Source organism: Hyla sarda, chromosome 1 (assembly GCF_029499605.1).
Source record: "Hyla sarda isolate aHylSar1 chromosome 1, aHylSar1.hap1, whole genome shotgun sequence".
Lineage (NCBI taxonomy): Eukaryota > Metazoa > Chordata > Amphibia > Anura > Hylidae > Hyla > Hyla sarda.
The window spans coordinates 472,933,419-472,951,998 of NC_079189.1; the positions used below are offsets into that span (position 1 = coordinate 472,933,419).

Here is an 18,580-nt window from a genome sequence, read left to right on the forward strand (position 1 = left end):
CTCTCCTGCTCTGGACAGTTCCTGACACGGACAGAGGTGTCAGCAGAGAGCACTGTGGTCAGACAGAAAAGAACTTCACAGATTTCTCTGTAGTATACAGCAGCTGATAAGTCCTAGAAGGGTTAAGATTTTTTAATAGAAGTGATTTACAAATCTGTTTAACTTTCTGGCACCAGTTGATTTGAAACCTTTGTTTTCCACCGGAGTTCCCCTTTAAGTTCATTTGCTTTTATCTGTTACTAACAGCAGGTAATAAAAAGCAGTGCTGGTGCCTTTAGGCCACACGGACACTTGCGTATTATGGTCCATACTTGAACCAGTATTTGTAAGTCAAAACATAGAACAGATGTATGTCTTTCCATCATAGTTCTCTCTGTAGGTTAAATAACTGGTTTTGGCTTTCAAATACTGATGCAAAAGTACTGCAATCTGACTTAGGTCTTAATGTGTTTAACACAAAATCTTAAAGGGGAAACACAAATATAAATCAAGTTAAACATAGATTTTTATGTTTGTAGATTGGCAGATTTTAACGGTTTTGACTAATGGTGATTATACGTAGATAACCTTTGTGTCTGGTAATATGCCACACATTGCCTTAAATTATTTAACTTGAGTACTACAGCAAAAGGGTTTTAAAAAAGTAAAATAAAATAAAAAAAAAAGCTTAGACAAATGAAAAGAAAAAAAAACCCTGGAGGTAACAACTGTACTTACCTCTCTTGATCACCTGTTGCCTTCAATATAGCAACCCTCAATCTTCGTAATGCTGGGGGCTTAATACCTCACATTGCTGCTCAGCCAATCATTGCTGAGCAGCAATGTAACATTCACCCCCAGCACTAAGTTGATACCCGAGGCTACTGGGGACTGAGGGAAGTAATTCTGTTAAAGCAGGAAGCCTGGGCATATTAAAAAAAAAAAAAAAAATGCTAGAGTACCCCTTTAAACAAATCACCCTAGCAGTGTACACATACAGCACAAGAGCTACTGGACAATGCTGTCAGGTGACCAATGGATGCAATGTCAACCACATGTTATGTGCACTTTACCAGATGGTAGGGCCTTGTTCCCAACCATGATGGATTTTCCCTTCTACTTGTTTAATATTTTCCCCCAAAAAAATTATATAAAAGACCTTTCATTTGAACAGACAAAGTAAATACAGAAATGTGATTGCTTTAACATTAGAATTCCTCAAAACCCCTATAAGTCATTGGTACGAGTGCCATTTTTTTTTCAATAACAATGTTTAAGCATGGCACGGAGTTACTTTTAGGAGTTTTTTTTTTTAGCTTGTTTTCTTTTTTTAAGAATGTTTTCCCCCTTAAGTTGAATCAGGTGTAAATTCCAATGCAAAGAATGAATAGTGCAGTGAAGATTCATAGGGATTGGACTTTAAGTGTTTGTAATAGATGAAAGCGAATGTTAGCGGTCAAAACCACCTTTTTGGCCCTTTACCATTTATGGTGTACACTGAAGGTAGTATAGAAGGGCTACAATCATACATTTCATTTCTAAAATTCAACTCACAAACTACAGCTTTCCGCAATTCTTACAGCACAGCTTGTTTCTGCCATGTTTCCTTTCGGAGTAGGAATGAGGTTTTATGCAGCTTCAGTGTAAGGTTTCAAATTTCTAGTGAGGTTTGTTTCGATATCATCATGACTTCTTAGCTGTGGTGTCTAATAATTAGTCCTGTAAATAAGAAAATCCTTCATTTTCCCTGGAATTGGTAACGCGAGGACCCGATAGGTGGTTAGAAAACGCCGTAGTGTCATACGACACAAGTGGCGCAGAGAAGGCAGAATCCGAGGAGATGTCCAGAACTGTACGTGCCCATCCCTATTTCTGAAATGAAGAATAGAACATTAGCAGGGTTGTTAGCTACTTGTAGGTAGTACCCACATTCTCCAGCCCTCCTCTGGGTAAGGTAAATGAAGAATACAACATAAGCAGGGTTGTGTAAGCTAGAACCCCCCCCAAGTGAATGGAGCAGCAGTGCACATGCGGAACACCATCTCATTTACATGCTAAGAGTTCTACAATGTTCAATAAAACCTATAAAGCAGTGTTTCCCAACCAGGATGCCTCCAGCTGTTGCAAAACTACTACTTCCAGCATGCCTGGAAAGCCGTTGGCTTTCCAGGCATGCTGGAAGTAGTAGTTTTGCAACAGCTGGAGGCACCCTGGTTGAGAAACACCGCTATAAAGAATGGAGCCGTTACAGTCCAAGTGTAAGCAACATTAAAGAAGATATCCAGTCCTGAAAAACGTATCCCCTATCCTAAGGATAGGGAACAAGTTTCAGATCACGGGGGGTCCGACTGCTGGTGGCCCCCCACGATCTCCTGTATGGGGCCCCAGCAGCCCACGGGAAGGGGGCATGTTGACCACACGAAGCAGCGGCTGACACTCCCCCTCAATACAGCGCTTTGGCAGAGCCAGATATTGCCAAAGGCAGCGCTCCGGCTCTCCCATAGTTGTATTGAGGGGGAGTGTCAGCTGCCACTTCGTGTGGTTGTCAACACGCCCCCTTCCCGTGTGCTGCTGGGGCCCATTAGGATAAGCAAGATGTTTTTCAGGACTGGACTACTCCTTTAAAATTAGCTTGACAATATATTTCACATTCTAAATCTTTATTCTTACCCGGTTGCAAGAATTCCCCCCTGTGGAAAAAATGTACAACATAGACCATTGGTAACTGGAGCAGCAGTCAGGGGTTCTTGTAATTCTAAGGACCATACCCTCAAAAATCTGCATTACAATGATAAAAAAATAAGTGTTAATATTTATTGTTAGCCACATTACAGAGATCATATTGCTCATATAAATCCTTACTTTTTGTAGTTGGCTAGTAAAGATTTGTTATGATGACTAAATATATACACAGCAGAACAGGCCGGAGCTAGGACCGCTCGGAAAGGCGCTATCTTATAGAATGCATTTCCTGCAGAGGTCCTGATTCCAGAGTACACAAACAAACATCTGCTGTGGAAATTCTGCCGTGTGCACCGCATAGCAAAATCCCATTGATATCAAAACCAGATTTGGTGTCAGGCAGATTCCGCACGGAAACTCCATCGTGTGAATGTAGCCTTATGGGTAGGGTCACATGCAGCATATTTCACATTGCGCAGTGGAAAATACACTGCGTATTCTACAATGAGCGCACACAGGGCTACCTGGTGGCAGCCTTGGGTGTGCAGTGAGGTTTGAAGGTGTGCCCATGAATCACAGTCACGTCAGCCCCTCCTCCAAACCTCACTGAGCACAGAAGGCTGCCGCCGGGTAGTCCTGGGTGTCTGCTTAAAGAAGAATATGCAGTGTATTTCCTAAAATACACTGTGTATATGCTACGTGGGACCCTACCCTAATGCTGAACTATCAGGCTGTGGGGCTGGGCGGTATGACCAAATGTGTGTATCACGGTATTTTTTAAACTTTTGGTGGTTCCACGGTATATAACTGTATTTCCTATCCCTCCCTCCCTCCCCCCATTTTAATTATCAGCCCACATCCATATCAGGGTACTACTCACATATGTCACCCGCATGCGCTGCCCTTCTCGTCCTGTTTGTTGCGGCCACCGGCACTGACACTCTATACTATACGCTGTATCCCTATGCCCGGGCTGCAAAGGGTAAACAAAATAAACTTTAACGCACCTACGTCGACCTACGCTGGGGACGGGAACGTCAGAGAGCTGTCAGCCTATCACCGGCTGCAGCGATGGTGATAGGCTGAGCCCACTGTCATGTAAGAAGCCAGCTTCTTACATGACAGTGGGCTCAGCCTATCACCGGCCGAGGCGGAACATCGCTGCGGCTGGCGATAGGCTGACGGCTGTCAGACGTTCCCGTCCCCAGGAAACAAGTGAGGTCGGTATCGGACCAACGGGAGGTGAGTTAAAGTTTATTTTGTTTATTTTTTGCAGCCCAGGCATAGGGATACCGCACAGTATAGAGCAGTGGTCTCCAACCTGCGGACCTCCAGATGTTGCAAAACTACAACTCCCAGCATGCTGGGAGTTGTAGTTTTGCAACATCTGGAGGTCCGCAGGTTGGAGACCACTGGTATAGAGGGTCAGCGCCGGCAGCTACAACAAACAGGACGAGGAGGGCAGCGCTTGCGGGTGACATGTGAGTAGTACCCTGATGGGGACAGTGCTAGGCTGGGCTAATAATTAATTGGGGGTTGGGCAGAACAGCACTCGCAGGTCACACAGGATTAGTTCCCCGATGTGGGGACAGCACAGCGCTGGGCTGATTCATTCATTCATTCATTCCCGAGGGGGAGGGGCCAAACCGGTATGGGTTAAAATTCATATCGTGCAGCACAAAAATTTCAGTATTCAATATAAACCGGTATACCGCCCAGCCCTATCCGGCTGCTATTGAAAACAGGACATAAAACAAAAATATACATCTAGATGTATTAATCACAAAATCTGGTTTTGCTCACAGCAAGAAATTGCAGCTCAGCTTTCATTTTACCAGTGTTTGTAAAGATATCAAAGCTGAGCTGTGATTGGTTGTTCCGGGCAAAAACAGACAGATGTGGTGTCAGGCAGATTGAGATGTCTGGGTCCTAGAATTAAACAATATACACTTCTGTTTCTTAAAACACAAAAGGAAAATTAAATACTAATCCAAGAGTTAGTCTGTTAGATAGAGGCAACCTGGTAAACCTTTATGCTGCTGTATCTGAGGTCAGCGTGAGGTAGTAAAACAATCATTTCAGCAGAGCTATGCAAGCACTGTGAGCCAGGAGTACAGGAGGTCAGGATGCCAAAATTGTGGCCCATTCAATGGGTGACACATTAGGTTTGCAACAAAAATAGTAAAAATGCCCCACTTTTAATTTTAGAGTTGGACAGTTTTTTGGTGTATGTCCAACATGAGCCAAATGTAATACAGACAATGGCCCTTATTTACTAAGAGTGTTGTGTAGGTTTCTTTGTGGGTTTTAATTCCCTACAATTTTCCACAGTATTTACTAAGGTTTCCCTACACCTTCCTTTTTTTTTTACACATGCTCTGATCTGTAGGGTTTTCCTCAGCTCAAATCCAACACATTTTCTGTGGAAAGTTTAGTAAAATATGTTGTGATTTTGTGAAAATGTCAGGAACACACCCCCTTTCCCCGACGGGTTTTTTCAATTCAGGTGCAATTTCCGGCGCAGACAGAATTTCAGGCGCAATGCGCCCGAAACTGGCGCACAACCCGACAAAACATGTCGGGTTTGCAATAGTAAATGAGGGTCAATGTGCCAGAATAGTAACCCCATACGCAAACTTACCCAAGCCTGTATAAAAGGGAATCTGACATCAGTAGCCACCGCGCTAACCTGTTGGTACAGGCTTGTAAGGGGACTAGAATTTCCCTTGGAGAAAATAAAATTGTTTTTCTTTCGACTTTATGCCCAGGAAATCCACATGGTAAGCAATGGTTACTCTGAGGATTGCCGGCCGGACGTGACAGAGCAACCGGGGCTGGAAAACACCCCCTGTGCACCAAGTTCCATATTTACAGAACACCAGGGATCCCAGATGGCTAGAGGCAAGAAGCGAGGAGAGGCAAGTATGATTTTTATCAGTGTCACCAGCACTACAAGTCTGTACAACAGGTTAGTGTGGTTCATACTGATGACGGATTCCCTTTAAAGACAAAACAGGTTTTACAAAATTCCCCATTAATGGGAAACTTCGGTGGAAACAAGTGGGAAACAATTTTTTTCAAATCAACTAGTGCCAGAAAGTTAAACAGATTTGTAAACGACTTCTATTTAAAAATCTTAATCCTTCCAGTACTTATAAACTTCTCTATACTACAGAAGAAGTTGTATAGTTAGTTCTTAGTCTGACAACAGTGCTCTCTGCTGACACCTTTGTCCATGTGAGGAACTGTCCAGAGTACAAGCAAATCCCCATAGAAAACCTCTCCTGCTCTGAACAGTTCCTGATATGGACAAAGGTGTCAGCAGAGAGACTGTGGTCAGACTGGAAAGAAGTTCACAAATTTCTCATTAGTATATCTGAAGTATACAGCAGCTGATGAGTACTGGAAGGGTTAAGATTTTTAAATAGAAGTAATTTACAAATCTAACTTTCTGGCACCAGTTGATTTGAAAAATAAGTATTTAATAAAAACAAAATAGATCTAAAAAGATATCCCTGTTACACCCTACTTTTCTCTTGACTGCCTCTAAAGTCATTTATTTTGTCTAGTAATAGCAAGAAGAAGCCGATACCATTGTGGTGATTCTTTACCCTGCTGTCTATGTACAGAAGGTGTTTGGACTATGCTACCAAGTCCCAGGGGGCACCATGACAAGTATATAACAGCAATATCGACAAACAAAAAGGTTAGGACACCAGACCACCCTGAACAACATGATGCTTCACTTTTCTTGTAATAAAACTTAAATGTATTCTGGTAAAAAAAAATTACAAAAAAAGTAAGCAAACAAATAAATAATGGATGCTGGTAAAGGGAATGTTTTGCCAAGATTTTTTTCCTAATTAGAGGCAGATTTTTTTTATGTACTTTTATTTTCTGATTGTAATATGCTTTTATTTTATTATTAGTACATTCTTAAGGGGACATTCTTAAAAAGGGACTGACAGGACTTGTCCCATATAGATGAACTAGCAGTTCATCCAATTCTGTGAACGGTGGTGGCTCCAATGTTATCTCTCTACTAAGGTCACCTTTCATTGTACTCCTGTCTGTGATTAGAAGAAAAGCATTATTACTAGAAATTGCCTGTACAGAACAGGAAGCCACAACAAAGCTTTAGCCCTAGTGGCCCAAATAAACATTGCATGATTTCATGATTATTTTATAATGTATATAGTAACATAGAAAAAACATCACAAAAGAAAAAGAAAAAAAATCAAATATTCAAACAATAGGTAATTTTGCAATGACACATTCCCGTTAAAGAAAATGTGAACAGATTATTATTCTGCAGTGTATTCAGCTTTTGATTAATAATCTAAATAGGATCTATACGCACAAAGCTGAGGAATTTAAAATGAAGACAACTTTCAGAACAGCTTTTTATTTTAAGAACACTGGAGTAATAGAACAAAATTAGTTGTAAAAGGTCTATGGGGGAGATTTATCAAAACCTGTGTAGAGGAAGAGTGGTGCAGTTACCCATGGCAACCAGATTGCGTCTTTCATTTTTAGAGACCTGTGAAAAATGAAAGCAGCAATCTGATTGGTTGCCATGGGCAACTGCACCACTCTTCCCCTAAACAGGTTTTGATAAATCTCCCCCATGGTATATGTGTACATACACACATACATGTTAAGGCTTTAATATCTATATAATAACTAGTAATCTACACTGCTCAAAAAAAATAAAGGGAACACTTAAACAATACAATGTAACTCCAAGTCAATGACACTCCTGTGAAATCACACTGTCCACTCAGGAAGCAACACTGATTGATAATCAATTTCACATGATGTTGTGCAAATGGAACAGACAACAAGTGGAAATTAAAGGCAATTAGCAAGACAATCCCAATAAAGGAGTGGTTTTTCAGGTTGTGACCACAGACCACTTCTCAGTTCCTATGCTTCCTGGCTGATGTTTTGGTCACTTTTGAATGCTGGCTGTGCTTTCACTCTAGTGGTAGCATGAGACAGAGTCTACAACCCACACAAGTGGCTCAGGTAGGATGGCACACCAATGCAAGCTGTGGAAAAAAGGTTTGCTGTGTCTGTTAGCGTAGTGTCCAGAGCATGGAGGCCCTACCAGGAGACAGGCCAGTACATCAGGAGACGTGGAGAAGGCCATAGGAGGGCGGCAACAACCCAGTAGCAGGATCACGACCTCCGCCTTTGTGCGAGGAGGAGAACTGCCAGAGCCCAGCAAAATGACCTCCAGCAGGCCACAAACGTGCATGTGTCCACTCAAACGGTCAGAAACAGACTCCTTGAGGGTAGTATGAGGGCCCGACATCCACAGCTTACAGCTCAACACTGTACAGGTAATTTGGCATTTTCCAGAGAACGCCACCAAGATTGGCAGAGTCTGGAGACGCCGTGGAAAACGTTCTGCTGCCTGCAACATCCTCCAGCATGACTGGTTTGGCAATGGGTCAGTAAAGGTGTGGAGTGGCATTGCTTTGGGGGGCTGCAAAGCCCTCCATCTGCTTGCCAGAGGTGGCCTAACTGCCATTAGGTACCGAGATCCTCAAACCCCTTGTGAGACCATATGCTGGGTTCCTCCTAATGCAACACAATGCTAGACCTCATGTGGCTTGAGTGTGTCAGCAGTTCCTGCAAGAGGACGGTATTGATGCTATAGACTGGCCTGCCCGTACCCCAGACCTGAATCCGATTGAGCACATCTAGGACATCATGTCTTGCTCCATCCACCAACGCCACGTTGCACCACAGACTGTCCAGGAGTTAGCGGATGCTTTAGTTTAAGTCTGGGAGGACATCCCTCAGGAGACCATTTGCCACCTCATTAGGAACCTGCCCAGGCATTGTAGGGATGTCATACAGGCACGTGGAGGCCACAGACTACTGAGCCTCATTTTGACTTGTTTTAAATGGGCACTGTCAGATACAAAAACTTTTCATATGTTGTAAGGCATGCAAAACCAACAGGTTTTGCAATTGCTTTGATTTGAAAATTTCCAGTATTTCATACTGAAAAAGCCAGTCAAACAACTGACCCCCCCACCTGCTTGATCACATACTAGTCCTGCTGTGTCCATGAGTCATGGACCCACTTCCTTGATTGACATCTGTGAGCGCAGGGCTCACAGCTGGAGGAAAAATCCTCCCACTGTCAGCTTGTGTCCCGCTACTGTCAGTGAGGACAAGCTGGGAGTTGTAGTTTTGCCAATGTTAAGCGAGATGTAAGCAGACAGCATACTGAGGGAGGGGGCGGAGACCTGCACAGTTAGGCCACGCCCCCTCCCTTTGAGAGGAATTCAGACTAGTGAGCTAAATGAATAGTGTAATAAAAAAAATAAATAAAGGTGCTAGACACATAAAAATTTGGATTAGGTACTGAGTGATATATTTCAAAAAAAAATATTTTTTTGTTGGATCTGACGAGTACGCTTTAAGGACATTACATCAAAGTTGGATCAGCCTGTAGTGGGGTTTTCCACTTTAATTTTGAGTGTGACTCCATATCCAGACCTCCATGGGTTAATAAATTTGATTTCCATTGATCATTTTTGTGTGATTTTGTTGTCAGCACATTCAACTATGTAAAGACAAAAGTATTTCATATGATTAGTTCATTCATTCAGATCTAGGATGTGTTATCTTAGTGTTCCCTTTATTCTTTTTGATCAGTGTATTATGCTGCAGCCATGGTCATTGTACACAGAAAGAGAACTAGAGTTTTCATTTAAAAAAATGAACAAAAGGTTTTTCTTTTAACTTTCTGCCCAGGGAATTCACACAGTAAGCAATGGTTATGGGAATTGACTCTTTACAAGTCTAAACTGAGTCAATTCATGTAGACCATAAAAAGCAGAACCCAACCCATCATCCCTCACCTGTCATCTGCCAAGCTTGCAAGGTGTAGACCTTCCGGTGAAAAGCAGACTGATCTGAGTGAGCTGAGCTGTGGCTCCGCACTACTGTAATCGACATCACCAGACAATGGAGCGTGGCTGACAGCAAAATACACAAGATATTATGATAGGTTAAAATTACAGTTCACAATATATTCATAAGAAAATTTATCATAACTTTTTAGAGCAACAGTTAACCGTTGCCCATAGCAACCAGATTCCAGCTTTCTTTAAAAAAAAAAAAAAATAATAATTAAAGCTGGAATCTGATCCTGTGTGTCTCAAGGTAAATCTTAAAATGTTTTGATCAACCAAGAGATCCCCGCTGATCCCTAGATACAGCCATGAGGCAAACAGTTGTGCCATTCACTGGCTCTGCACTCCATCAGTCTTCCTGCAAGAGGTGGGCTCCATTATAAGTCTACAGCATCCGATTCCTGCAAGGAGACAGAATGAGCAACAAGCTAGGGAGTGAAACACACTGCTGTGTCCTTTCCTGACTAGATCTAGCGATTGATCGGGAGACACACAACTGGGAACTCGATATGGCAAAAGTATTTTTTAAATGACAGCAACACTTTAAAGTTGGGTTGCACTTTTTTGGTACCTATATTGTTTAATAACTTTTTAATGGGTCACATATTTTGATAATGGTGTTATTTTATCACGAATCATTAAAAGCTATATTTAAGAGCACTTCCCCTGGGAATTATCCACCTTATGATTTTAGCAACACTTTAAAGCAAATCTGTCCCTGTGGAATTTGGTTATAAACCGTAACCACTATTATAAAGATTACAGTAAACTATACTGTTCATACTTCTGTTAGTGTCCGTGTCTTTATTAAAGGAGAACTGCGGCGCAACACTTAACTTGCCCTATGCTCGAGCTGCAAAAACTAAAAGAAAACAAACTTTAACTCACCTGCCTACGCTCCCCCATTGCGCCAATATCGGCGTCCCGTTCCTCTGGCACTGCTCTGCTTCTAGGGCTTGGAACGTCACACTGGACTCAGCAGATCACCAGCTGCAGCGATGTCCCACCTCGGCCGGTGGTAGGCTGAGTGCACGGTCATGTAAGGAGCCTGGGCAGCAGGGAAAAGGTGGGGCAAATATGTACGCAGAGACGGGTGACCACTATCAGAAATGAAGAGGCACAACACTGTGTGTGCTGCTGCCCATTTGTTTTAGGGATCAGTGATTGTCTTAACACCTGGACCCTTTAAAGCAGGGGTGAGGAACCTTTTTTTCTGCAGATGGGTCATTTTGATATTTATACAATCACTCACGGACATGCAAAATATCAATTAAAAAATTAACCTATTATACTTGGTCAAAAATGTAACCCCCCCCCCCCCATTAATGTGTTGGCTGGAACTGAATCTCTTTGGTAAGGTGTATGAGGTTAGCTGGGATTGATGATGTTGCTACTAGCAACTGCTTCTTAACCTTTGCATTTTTCAGTTTGGAGGTAATTCACCCCCTCCTGTTTGCTGGAGGATCCCAACCACTACTTTAAATTTTGAGTATTGGTTAAACAATACAAAAGTCTGTAACTATAAACCAACCAGGTACTCACAGAAACTGCCGTAACTTTGCTCCAGTGTAGGGGTCCCACAAAATCAAGGTAGTGTCATACGAGGCTGTGACTAACAGAGCAGAATCCGGAGAAAAGTCACACGACACTACGCTGTTCTGATGGCCCTCAAGCTTCCGAATTAGGGTATATGAACGCATGCTCCACAGCAGCACCTAAATAATGGCAAAAGAGTCTGTCATACAACCTCTGCTTCTTTAAAGTACCCAATGAACTATTTTTAGGTAACTGTCATATCGTCACTGGTATTTTGCTATGGTCATATAATAGGAGAAATAAGCAATCAGATACTGTAAAAAAATACCTGTCATCAAACTAAACTTATGTAATTATAAGACACTTTGCTATTTACTTGCTGTTAAAATTTTCAACCTTTATATGTGTTTAATGTGAATGAAAAAAATGGCCACTAGGTGGCTCTGTTCTGTTCCCTGCCACAAGTCAAACAGTTAGTTTGGTCGTCTCCTCCCGGCCTGGCAGGAGACCAAACTATGGAAGTGAATGCGGCGCATGGCGAGGCACAGCTCTCGCAGGCTTCAGTGATGGCGTGCCTGCTGGGGAGCACCCACTTTCTCCTGCCGGGAGCTCACACAATGTGAGCAAGGAGAAAGGTATGATACAGAGCTTTTTAAAGATCAAAAAAAATAATAATAAAATAATCTGAGTTAGTGTACCTGTCATTAAACCATATTTTCTAAACTAAGTAATACATGTTATTCTGAAAGATCTGATATATTTAGTTACAAATACGTGTGTTGGCTGGTGAACATTGACAGGTTTTAGACATTATATTTAGATGACATGGTTGAAAAATGGTACACCCTGCGCGGGGAGCAATACTGGTGAACCACACACACAGTGCACCTACATCAATTATGCTGTGAGTCAACAAACCTCATGACCCTAATGCCTTACCACATTGGAGCACATGTAAGACCAGTCAGATCTCATGCCCATCAGTCTCTACTATTAGCTGTGGACACTGGTCAAATCAATGACCAGATTTTGTTATGAGACAGTATTGATGAACCAGTCTCCTTACCACGTTTTCTCCTGCTGCAGAGCACAGCATGGTGCAGTCTGGGGAGATGGAACAGCAGTAAACCCATTGAGCGTGTCCAGAAAGCACCTGGATCAGCTTACCTGGGAAACACAGAGGTCTGTAGTTATTAAAAGGGACATACAAAATCACTGGAAAAAACTGGTTAACTCAAATCTGTACTCCTGTCTGTCCATTGTGCTGCTAAAACCTGTTGTGACGAGGTGGAAAAATCATTTTACTTATAATGTGTCCCAATTGCTCTGAACAGTAGGTATGTGCTCAGAGCTATCGGTACTTATTAAATGGATTATCTAGAAATAGAAAAACAAAGCAAATCTTTTGTAATCCTGGATAACCTCTTTAACCCCTAAAGGACCAAGCCCATTTTCACCTTAAGGACCAGGCCAATTCTATTTTTGCATTTTCGTTTTTTCCTCCTCGCCTTCTAAAATCCATCTACAGACCCATATAAGGGCTTGTTTTTTTGCGTGACCAATTGTACTTTGTAATTAAACCTCTGATTTTACCGTAAAATGTACGGCAAACTCCCCAAAACATTTTTTTAAGAGGGAAATTTAAAATAAAAACCACTATTTTGCACATTTTGGAGGGTTTCGTTTTCACACTGTACACTTTACGGTAAAAATGACATGTGTTCTTTATTCTGTGGGTCAATACCATTACAATGATACCCATGGCTAGATACTTTTTTTTTTTTTTAAGCGGTACAAAAATATAAATCTAAAACTTTTTGTACAAAATCAGTAATCTAAAATTGCCCTATTTTGACCACCTATAACTTTTTCATTTTTCCGTATATAGGGCGGTATGAGGGCTCATTTTTTGCGCCGTCATCTGAACTTTTTAATCGATACCACATTAGCATATATAAAACTTTTATATAATTTTTTTATTACATTTTTTTTAATAAAATGTGACAAAAAAAAGCAGCATTTTTGGACTTTTATTGAAATTTTTTACGTTTACGCCGTTCACCGTACGGGATCATTAACATATTTTTATAGTTCGGACATTTACGCACGCGGCGATACCAAATATGTTTAAAAAAAATTATTACGCTTTTCAGGGGTAAAATGGGAAAAACTGAATTTTTTTTTATGGGGGGAGGGGATTTTTCACTTTTTATTTTTACATTTTTCAACTTTTTTCTTTTACACTTTTTATGTCCCCATAGGGGACTATCTATAGCAATCCTTTGATTGCTAATACTTATCAGTGCTATGTATAGGACATAGCACTGATCAGTATTATCGGCTATCTTCTGCTCTGGTCTGCTCAATCTCAGACCAGAGCAGGAGACGCTGGGAGACGGACGGAGGCAGGTGAGGGGACCTCCGGCCGCCATTACAGATGATCGGATCCCCGTGGCAGGGCTGCGGGCGATCCGATCATCTATTTTATCATGCGCATTGCCGCAGATGCCGTGATCTGTACTGATCACGGCATCTGAGGGGTTAATGGCGGACATCCGTGTATGACGCAAGCACCGCTCCGATGCTTGTGGTCATACACAGGACGTAAATGTACGTCCTGGTGCGCAAAGTACTGCCAAACCAGGACGTACATTTATGTCAGTGGTCGTTAAGGGGTTAAGGCTATGTTCACACGAACGGTATATGCTGTGGATTTTATGCTGCGTTCAGCTATTTATATTGATAGCATAAATCGGAGCATAAATCTTCAGTGTATACAGTTCAAGTGAACATACCATAATAGCTGACTTTTTTAAAAACATTTTTTTGACTATTTGAATTGACTGCAGAGCCGTTCAGTTTTGGACTGCCCCACTGTAGTTTCGCTAACTTCTGCATAGGAGTACATTCGCCTTGTTCAGGTCCAAGAGGCACAATATCACTGAATGGAAACTATTTACCTAGTTTGTTATACGATTACATTTCCTAAAAGCCACAAGTTACCATACTGTGTACCAGAGGAAAAAAAAAGAGAGAATACACTAACTATTTTAGGCTGAACATTAATAATTAGTGCATTAGTTTCACTTTGGTATACAGGTAAAGTCCTGTCACCTCTGCATTAGGTACGGAGGTTCAAACATCAATAGTGAGGGCAGAAGGAAATTAACAGACTGTACTTTTACTTACTTTACCCGCGTTTTGTAAGGTTTCATTCAGACTGTCAGTGATCCTCATGAACAGTCACAGCGGGTGGATGAGTCGCAGTGGCGCACCTCTCCCGGTCCTGCCCACACAATTAACATACAGGACGGGGAGAAGGTGTGCCACTGCAACTCAGCCAACCTCTCAAACCATTCTCTGGAATTACAAGACAGCCTGGATATAGATATACAAATTGATAGCAGGCAAAGTAAGTAAAAGTACAGTCCGTTATATCTCATTATACCCTACCATATTGTGTCTGCACCTCCATACTTCATACAGAGGTGACAGCGCATCCGCAGGGTATTTGATGCCGTGGATGCCCTGCTGGCACACACAGAGTTTTGGCAGAGTGAACTCCCTGCTGCTGCCTTAGCTCTGTGTGTCCGCTTGTGGCTGCAGACGGGAAATCCGCAGATACGCGCGGACACACAGAGCTACGTCAGCAGAAGCAAGGATAACGCTCTGCCTTAAGGGTGTGTGTGCCAGCAGCGCATCCACGGCATCAAATATGTTGCTGATGCACTCCAGTGTGAACGTACCCTAAATCTGTATTAGGAAGAACATATTAAACACATTTATATCTGTGCAGAACATGAGCAAAATATTTTATGTAAACAAAGGGAATACAATTACCATATTGTTTGACTATATGATCACTACTGTGCACAAATTTGCAGCATTTCTGCCATGTATAACCAAATGTGTTAAAAATGCAGTTCATTATATTGTGTCTGTTCTGCATCATATCTAAAAATGTGTAGAATAATGGCACATTTAACCCCTGTGGCAATTCAAGTTCCTCGTGACAACCAGGGTGTGTACTTCCATGAAAGCATAACTACGGATGCAAAGCTATTTCAGCAATTCACACACCCTGACCTACAAACAATTATTGGGTGACTTCATCTGAAATGTATGTGTAATATGCAGACTGACCACAATGAAAGGCACAGTCCAAGCTAAACTCTGTATTATGCCTGGAGCATAGCCTGAGGGGCAGCACATGACAAAGAACACTGAACTATGAATAATAATGCTCTAGGACTGGGCAGAAAACAGTATATTGCTTTTGTTTGATGTATCCCCTGGAAAAAAAATGACAATTCCATTGTAACAATAATTACAGGTTTATAATGTTAGATGTGATTCTCTACCTAGCAGCAGTTATGGACATAGGCTATGTTCACAATGCGTTGAGTCTTTGTATTTGTTGCAATAAGTTATTTTTTTTATTTGAATGGGAAAGTATTCTACTGTATGGAAGAACGGCAGAATCCTTTTTTAGCATCTGTAAAATACACGTCTTTATCCTTTTCAAGTATATAAAACATAAGTTAAAAAAAATAGTCAACAGTAAATTTTGCCAACAATAGACTGATAAAGACATACCATCTTTTTTCAAGTCCCAGATTCTTAGAGTCTTGTCGCGGGATGCTGTAACAAGAGTCAAGCTGCCATTTTTTGTAAAGCTTAGATCTCGTACAACATCCTGGTGCCCAGATAGATTGAAAAGAAGACGACCTGAAATGACAGACTGGCATCAGTTGCTATATGCACAGGCAATGGTTAAACAGTGCTTTAGCCTAAAATTCACAACCTATTTGCGTTAAGTAATGGTAGATGTTTACTGTTGATCCATCCTTAAGGGTGCGTTCACATATTCACGCATATTTTTTCTGCAGATCTGCTTCTGCAGATTTTGCTGCCCATTTGCTTCTGCAGATTTTGCTGCCATTGAAGTCAATCTGCAGCAGAATATATGCACACGTGAATGCACCCTTAAAAGGGGTACTCCGCTGCTCAGCATTTGGAACAAACAGACGTCACGAGGGGTGCAGGGCTATGATGTCAAGTCACAAGCTCTCCGCTCCAGTGTTCAGAACAGTTTGTTCCAAATGCTGAGCAGCGGAGTACTCCTTTAATGAAGAAAGCTGCCATCACTAAAGTCATTGGACAAAGCCCTGTCATGATATTACTAGGGGTGCAAAGCCTCGTGTGCACAAAGACAAAAGGGGAACATGCCAGGTATATCATTTTATTGATATGTACATCAGAAAAAAAAAAAAAAAGGTTTTAAACAGGATTAAGGTTTTTGGTGGTGGGTAAAGGAGAAACTCCTTTCACTATTTAATTAAATTGAATAACTTGAAGCTTCTTAGGCCCCAAAGCAAAAACTAAGGGTCTACAACAAAAAATCAGTTCTATATCTGAATGGAGTTATAGTGTCCGTGTAAAGTACATGGATTTCTGCAGGCCAAATGTGTCAGTGGGAATATACAGGACCTCTAACTACCACATGTTATTTGTAAAACTGGTGGGTTCTTATGTGCCAGAGTGGTCTTTGGACACCTTTAGGTTCAATAGCCAACTGTGACCGCTATCCCTGCACCTACTGTTAAACATCTGATTTAGAAGATTCTTATCCCTAACACTGTGCAGTATAGATTGGTTTTGGCTGTTCAGACAACAAGACAGATTCTGGGCTCACAACCTCTGTCTCCTCTTCTTTCAACATTCTTATTTGTTTAGACGACTGCATCACATACCTAAGTACATTTTTGTTAATACAGAAAGCATTCCTACAGTATGGGAGAATCCCGCAGGCAGCTCATCACGTTTTTTACCTGTGTGTACTTCCCATACTTTGACATGTCCATCGCTGAGTCCAGTTGCCAAAAGAAGCCAAGTGTCGCTAGATTTGGCATCTTGTTGTCTGGAGAGAGGCCATAGCTTCCATCCAGCTGGTGCAGATGAGGAACCAAATGCCAGGCTCCAAACTATTTGACCACAGTCTAATATTTTTTCTTTCAGGCTCCCTTTCCTTTTTACTTCAGAGCCCTTGTAGCACTGACTTTTGGGCCTGAACGATAGTGGCCTCCTAAAAAAAAGACAAAATTGATGTGTGTTTAGACACATTCTTGATCATCCCGCCCTCTCCCATTTTTAATACACTTTAATACACTTTTAATACAAAATTCTGCTATAACTTACAGTTCTTCCTCGTCCAATGGCCACGGGATTAGCTTGATGATGCCATGTCCCTGAGACCAGGAAAACCAGGAGCCGTCAGGAGAAAACGCAACACTCCATGTCTCACAGCTCGACTTCCAATCATAGAAAGGTTCCCGGGAAGGACGGAGTTCTGCCAGCAGGACAGGCATGTCTGGGAAACACAATCAGGTCCACACCATAAATGTCACTTGCAACCATGTAGTAACACAGCACCAACACAGTATAAACATTCAGGCTATATAAAAAAAAAAAAAAAAAAAAAAAAAAAAAAAATATTTAAACAACGTATACATGAATTAGGAAATGAGCACACCATACATTAAAATACGTTTTTAATGTTTTTTTTGTTGTTGTCATTTTATATAAAAGATGCCCAGCTGGTCTAAATAAAAAAAAAAAAAAAAAAAACCTTTACTTACCTGTTTTTGCACTTAAATTTCTTCCTCATTACCTTCTAAAAATCCTGACGCTTTCAATTTTGCACCTACAGACTCATATGAGGGCTTATTTTTTGCACCACCAATTGTACTTTGTAATTGACAATCATTTCACCACAAAATATACAGCGAACCCAGAAAAAAAAATATTTTTGGGCAAAATTTTTGGCAGCTTTCGATTCTGCACAGTGCACTTTTTGGTAAAAATGACACCATATATTTATTCTATACGGTTACAATGATACCCAATTTATGCAGGTTTTCTTTATTTTACAACTTAAAAAAAAAAAATTATAAACTACATGCACCAAAATTAGTATTTTTAAAATTGTCCTCTTCTGACCCCTATAACTTATTTTTCCGTATACGGGGTGGTATAAGGGGTCCTTTTTTGCGCCACGATCTGTAGTTTTTATCGGTACCATGATTGTTTTGATCTGATTTTTTTTAGGGTATACAAAGTGACCAAAAATACGCAATTTTGAACTTTACAATTTTTTTTTTTTTACGTGTACACCATTGACAGTGCGGTTTAATTAACCTTATATTTTTATAGTTCGGACATTTTACGTACGTGGCGGTACCACAAACACATTTTTATTATGTTTATATATTTTTTATATGGAATTTGGGAAAAGGGGGGTTATTTAAACTTTTAATAAGGAAGGGGGTTAATATGTTTTTAATTTATTTTTTATTATAATTTTTTTTACACTTTTTGTCCCCTTAGGGAACTTTTAGGAGGAATCATTAGATTCCTCATACAGATCAATGTGGTTTCATAGGATCCAC

The 18,580-nt window shown here is 41.1% G+C and overlaps 1 protein-coding gene across 1 annotated transcript in view; it reads right to left on the reverse strand.

Moving 5' to 3' along the window:
* The window catches only part of WSB2 (WD repeat and SOCS box containing 2), a 33,326-nt gene continuing 14,746 nt past the window's right edge, over positions 1–18,580 (reverse strand). The window contains exons 3-10 of the mRNA XM_056537154.1: positions 17,331–17,502; positions 16,964–17,217; positions 15,729–15,860; positions 12,199–12,299; positions 11,139–11,311; positions 9,543–9,659; positions 2,650–2,757; positions 1–1,851 (exon numbers count right to left, since the gene is read on the reverse strand). Coding sequence (XP_056393129.1) covers positions 1,686–1,851; positions 2,650–2,757; positions 9,543–9,659; positions 11,139–11,311; positions 12,199–12,299; positions 15,729–15,860; positions 16,964–17,217; positions 17,331–17,502 — 1,223 coding nt within the window. The 3' untranslated portion in view covers positions 1–1,685. The remainder of the gene's footprint in view (positions 1,852–2,649; positions 2,758–9,542; positions 9,660–11,138; positions 11,312–12,198; positions 12,300–15,728; positions 15,861–16,963; positions 17,218–17,330; positions 17,503–18,580) is intronic.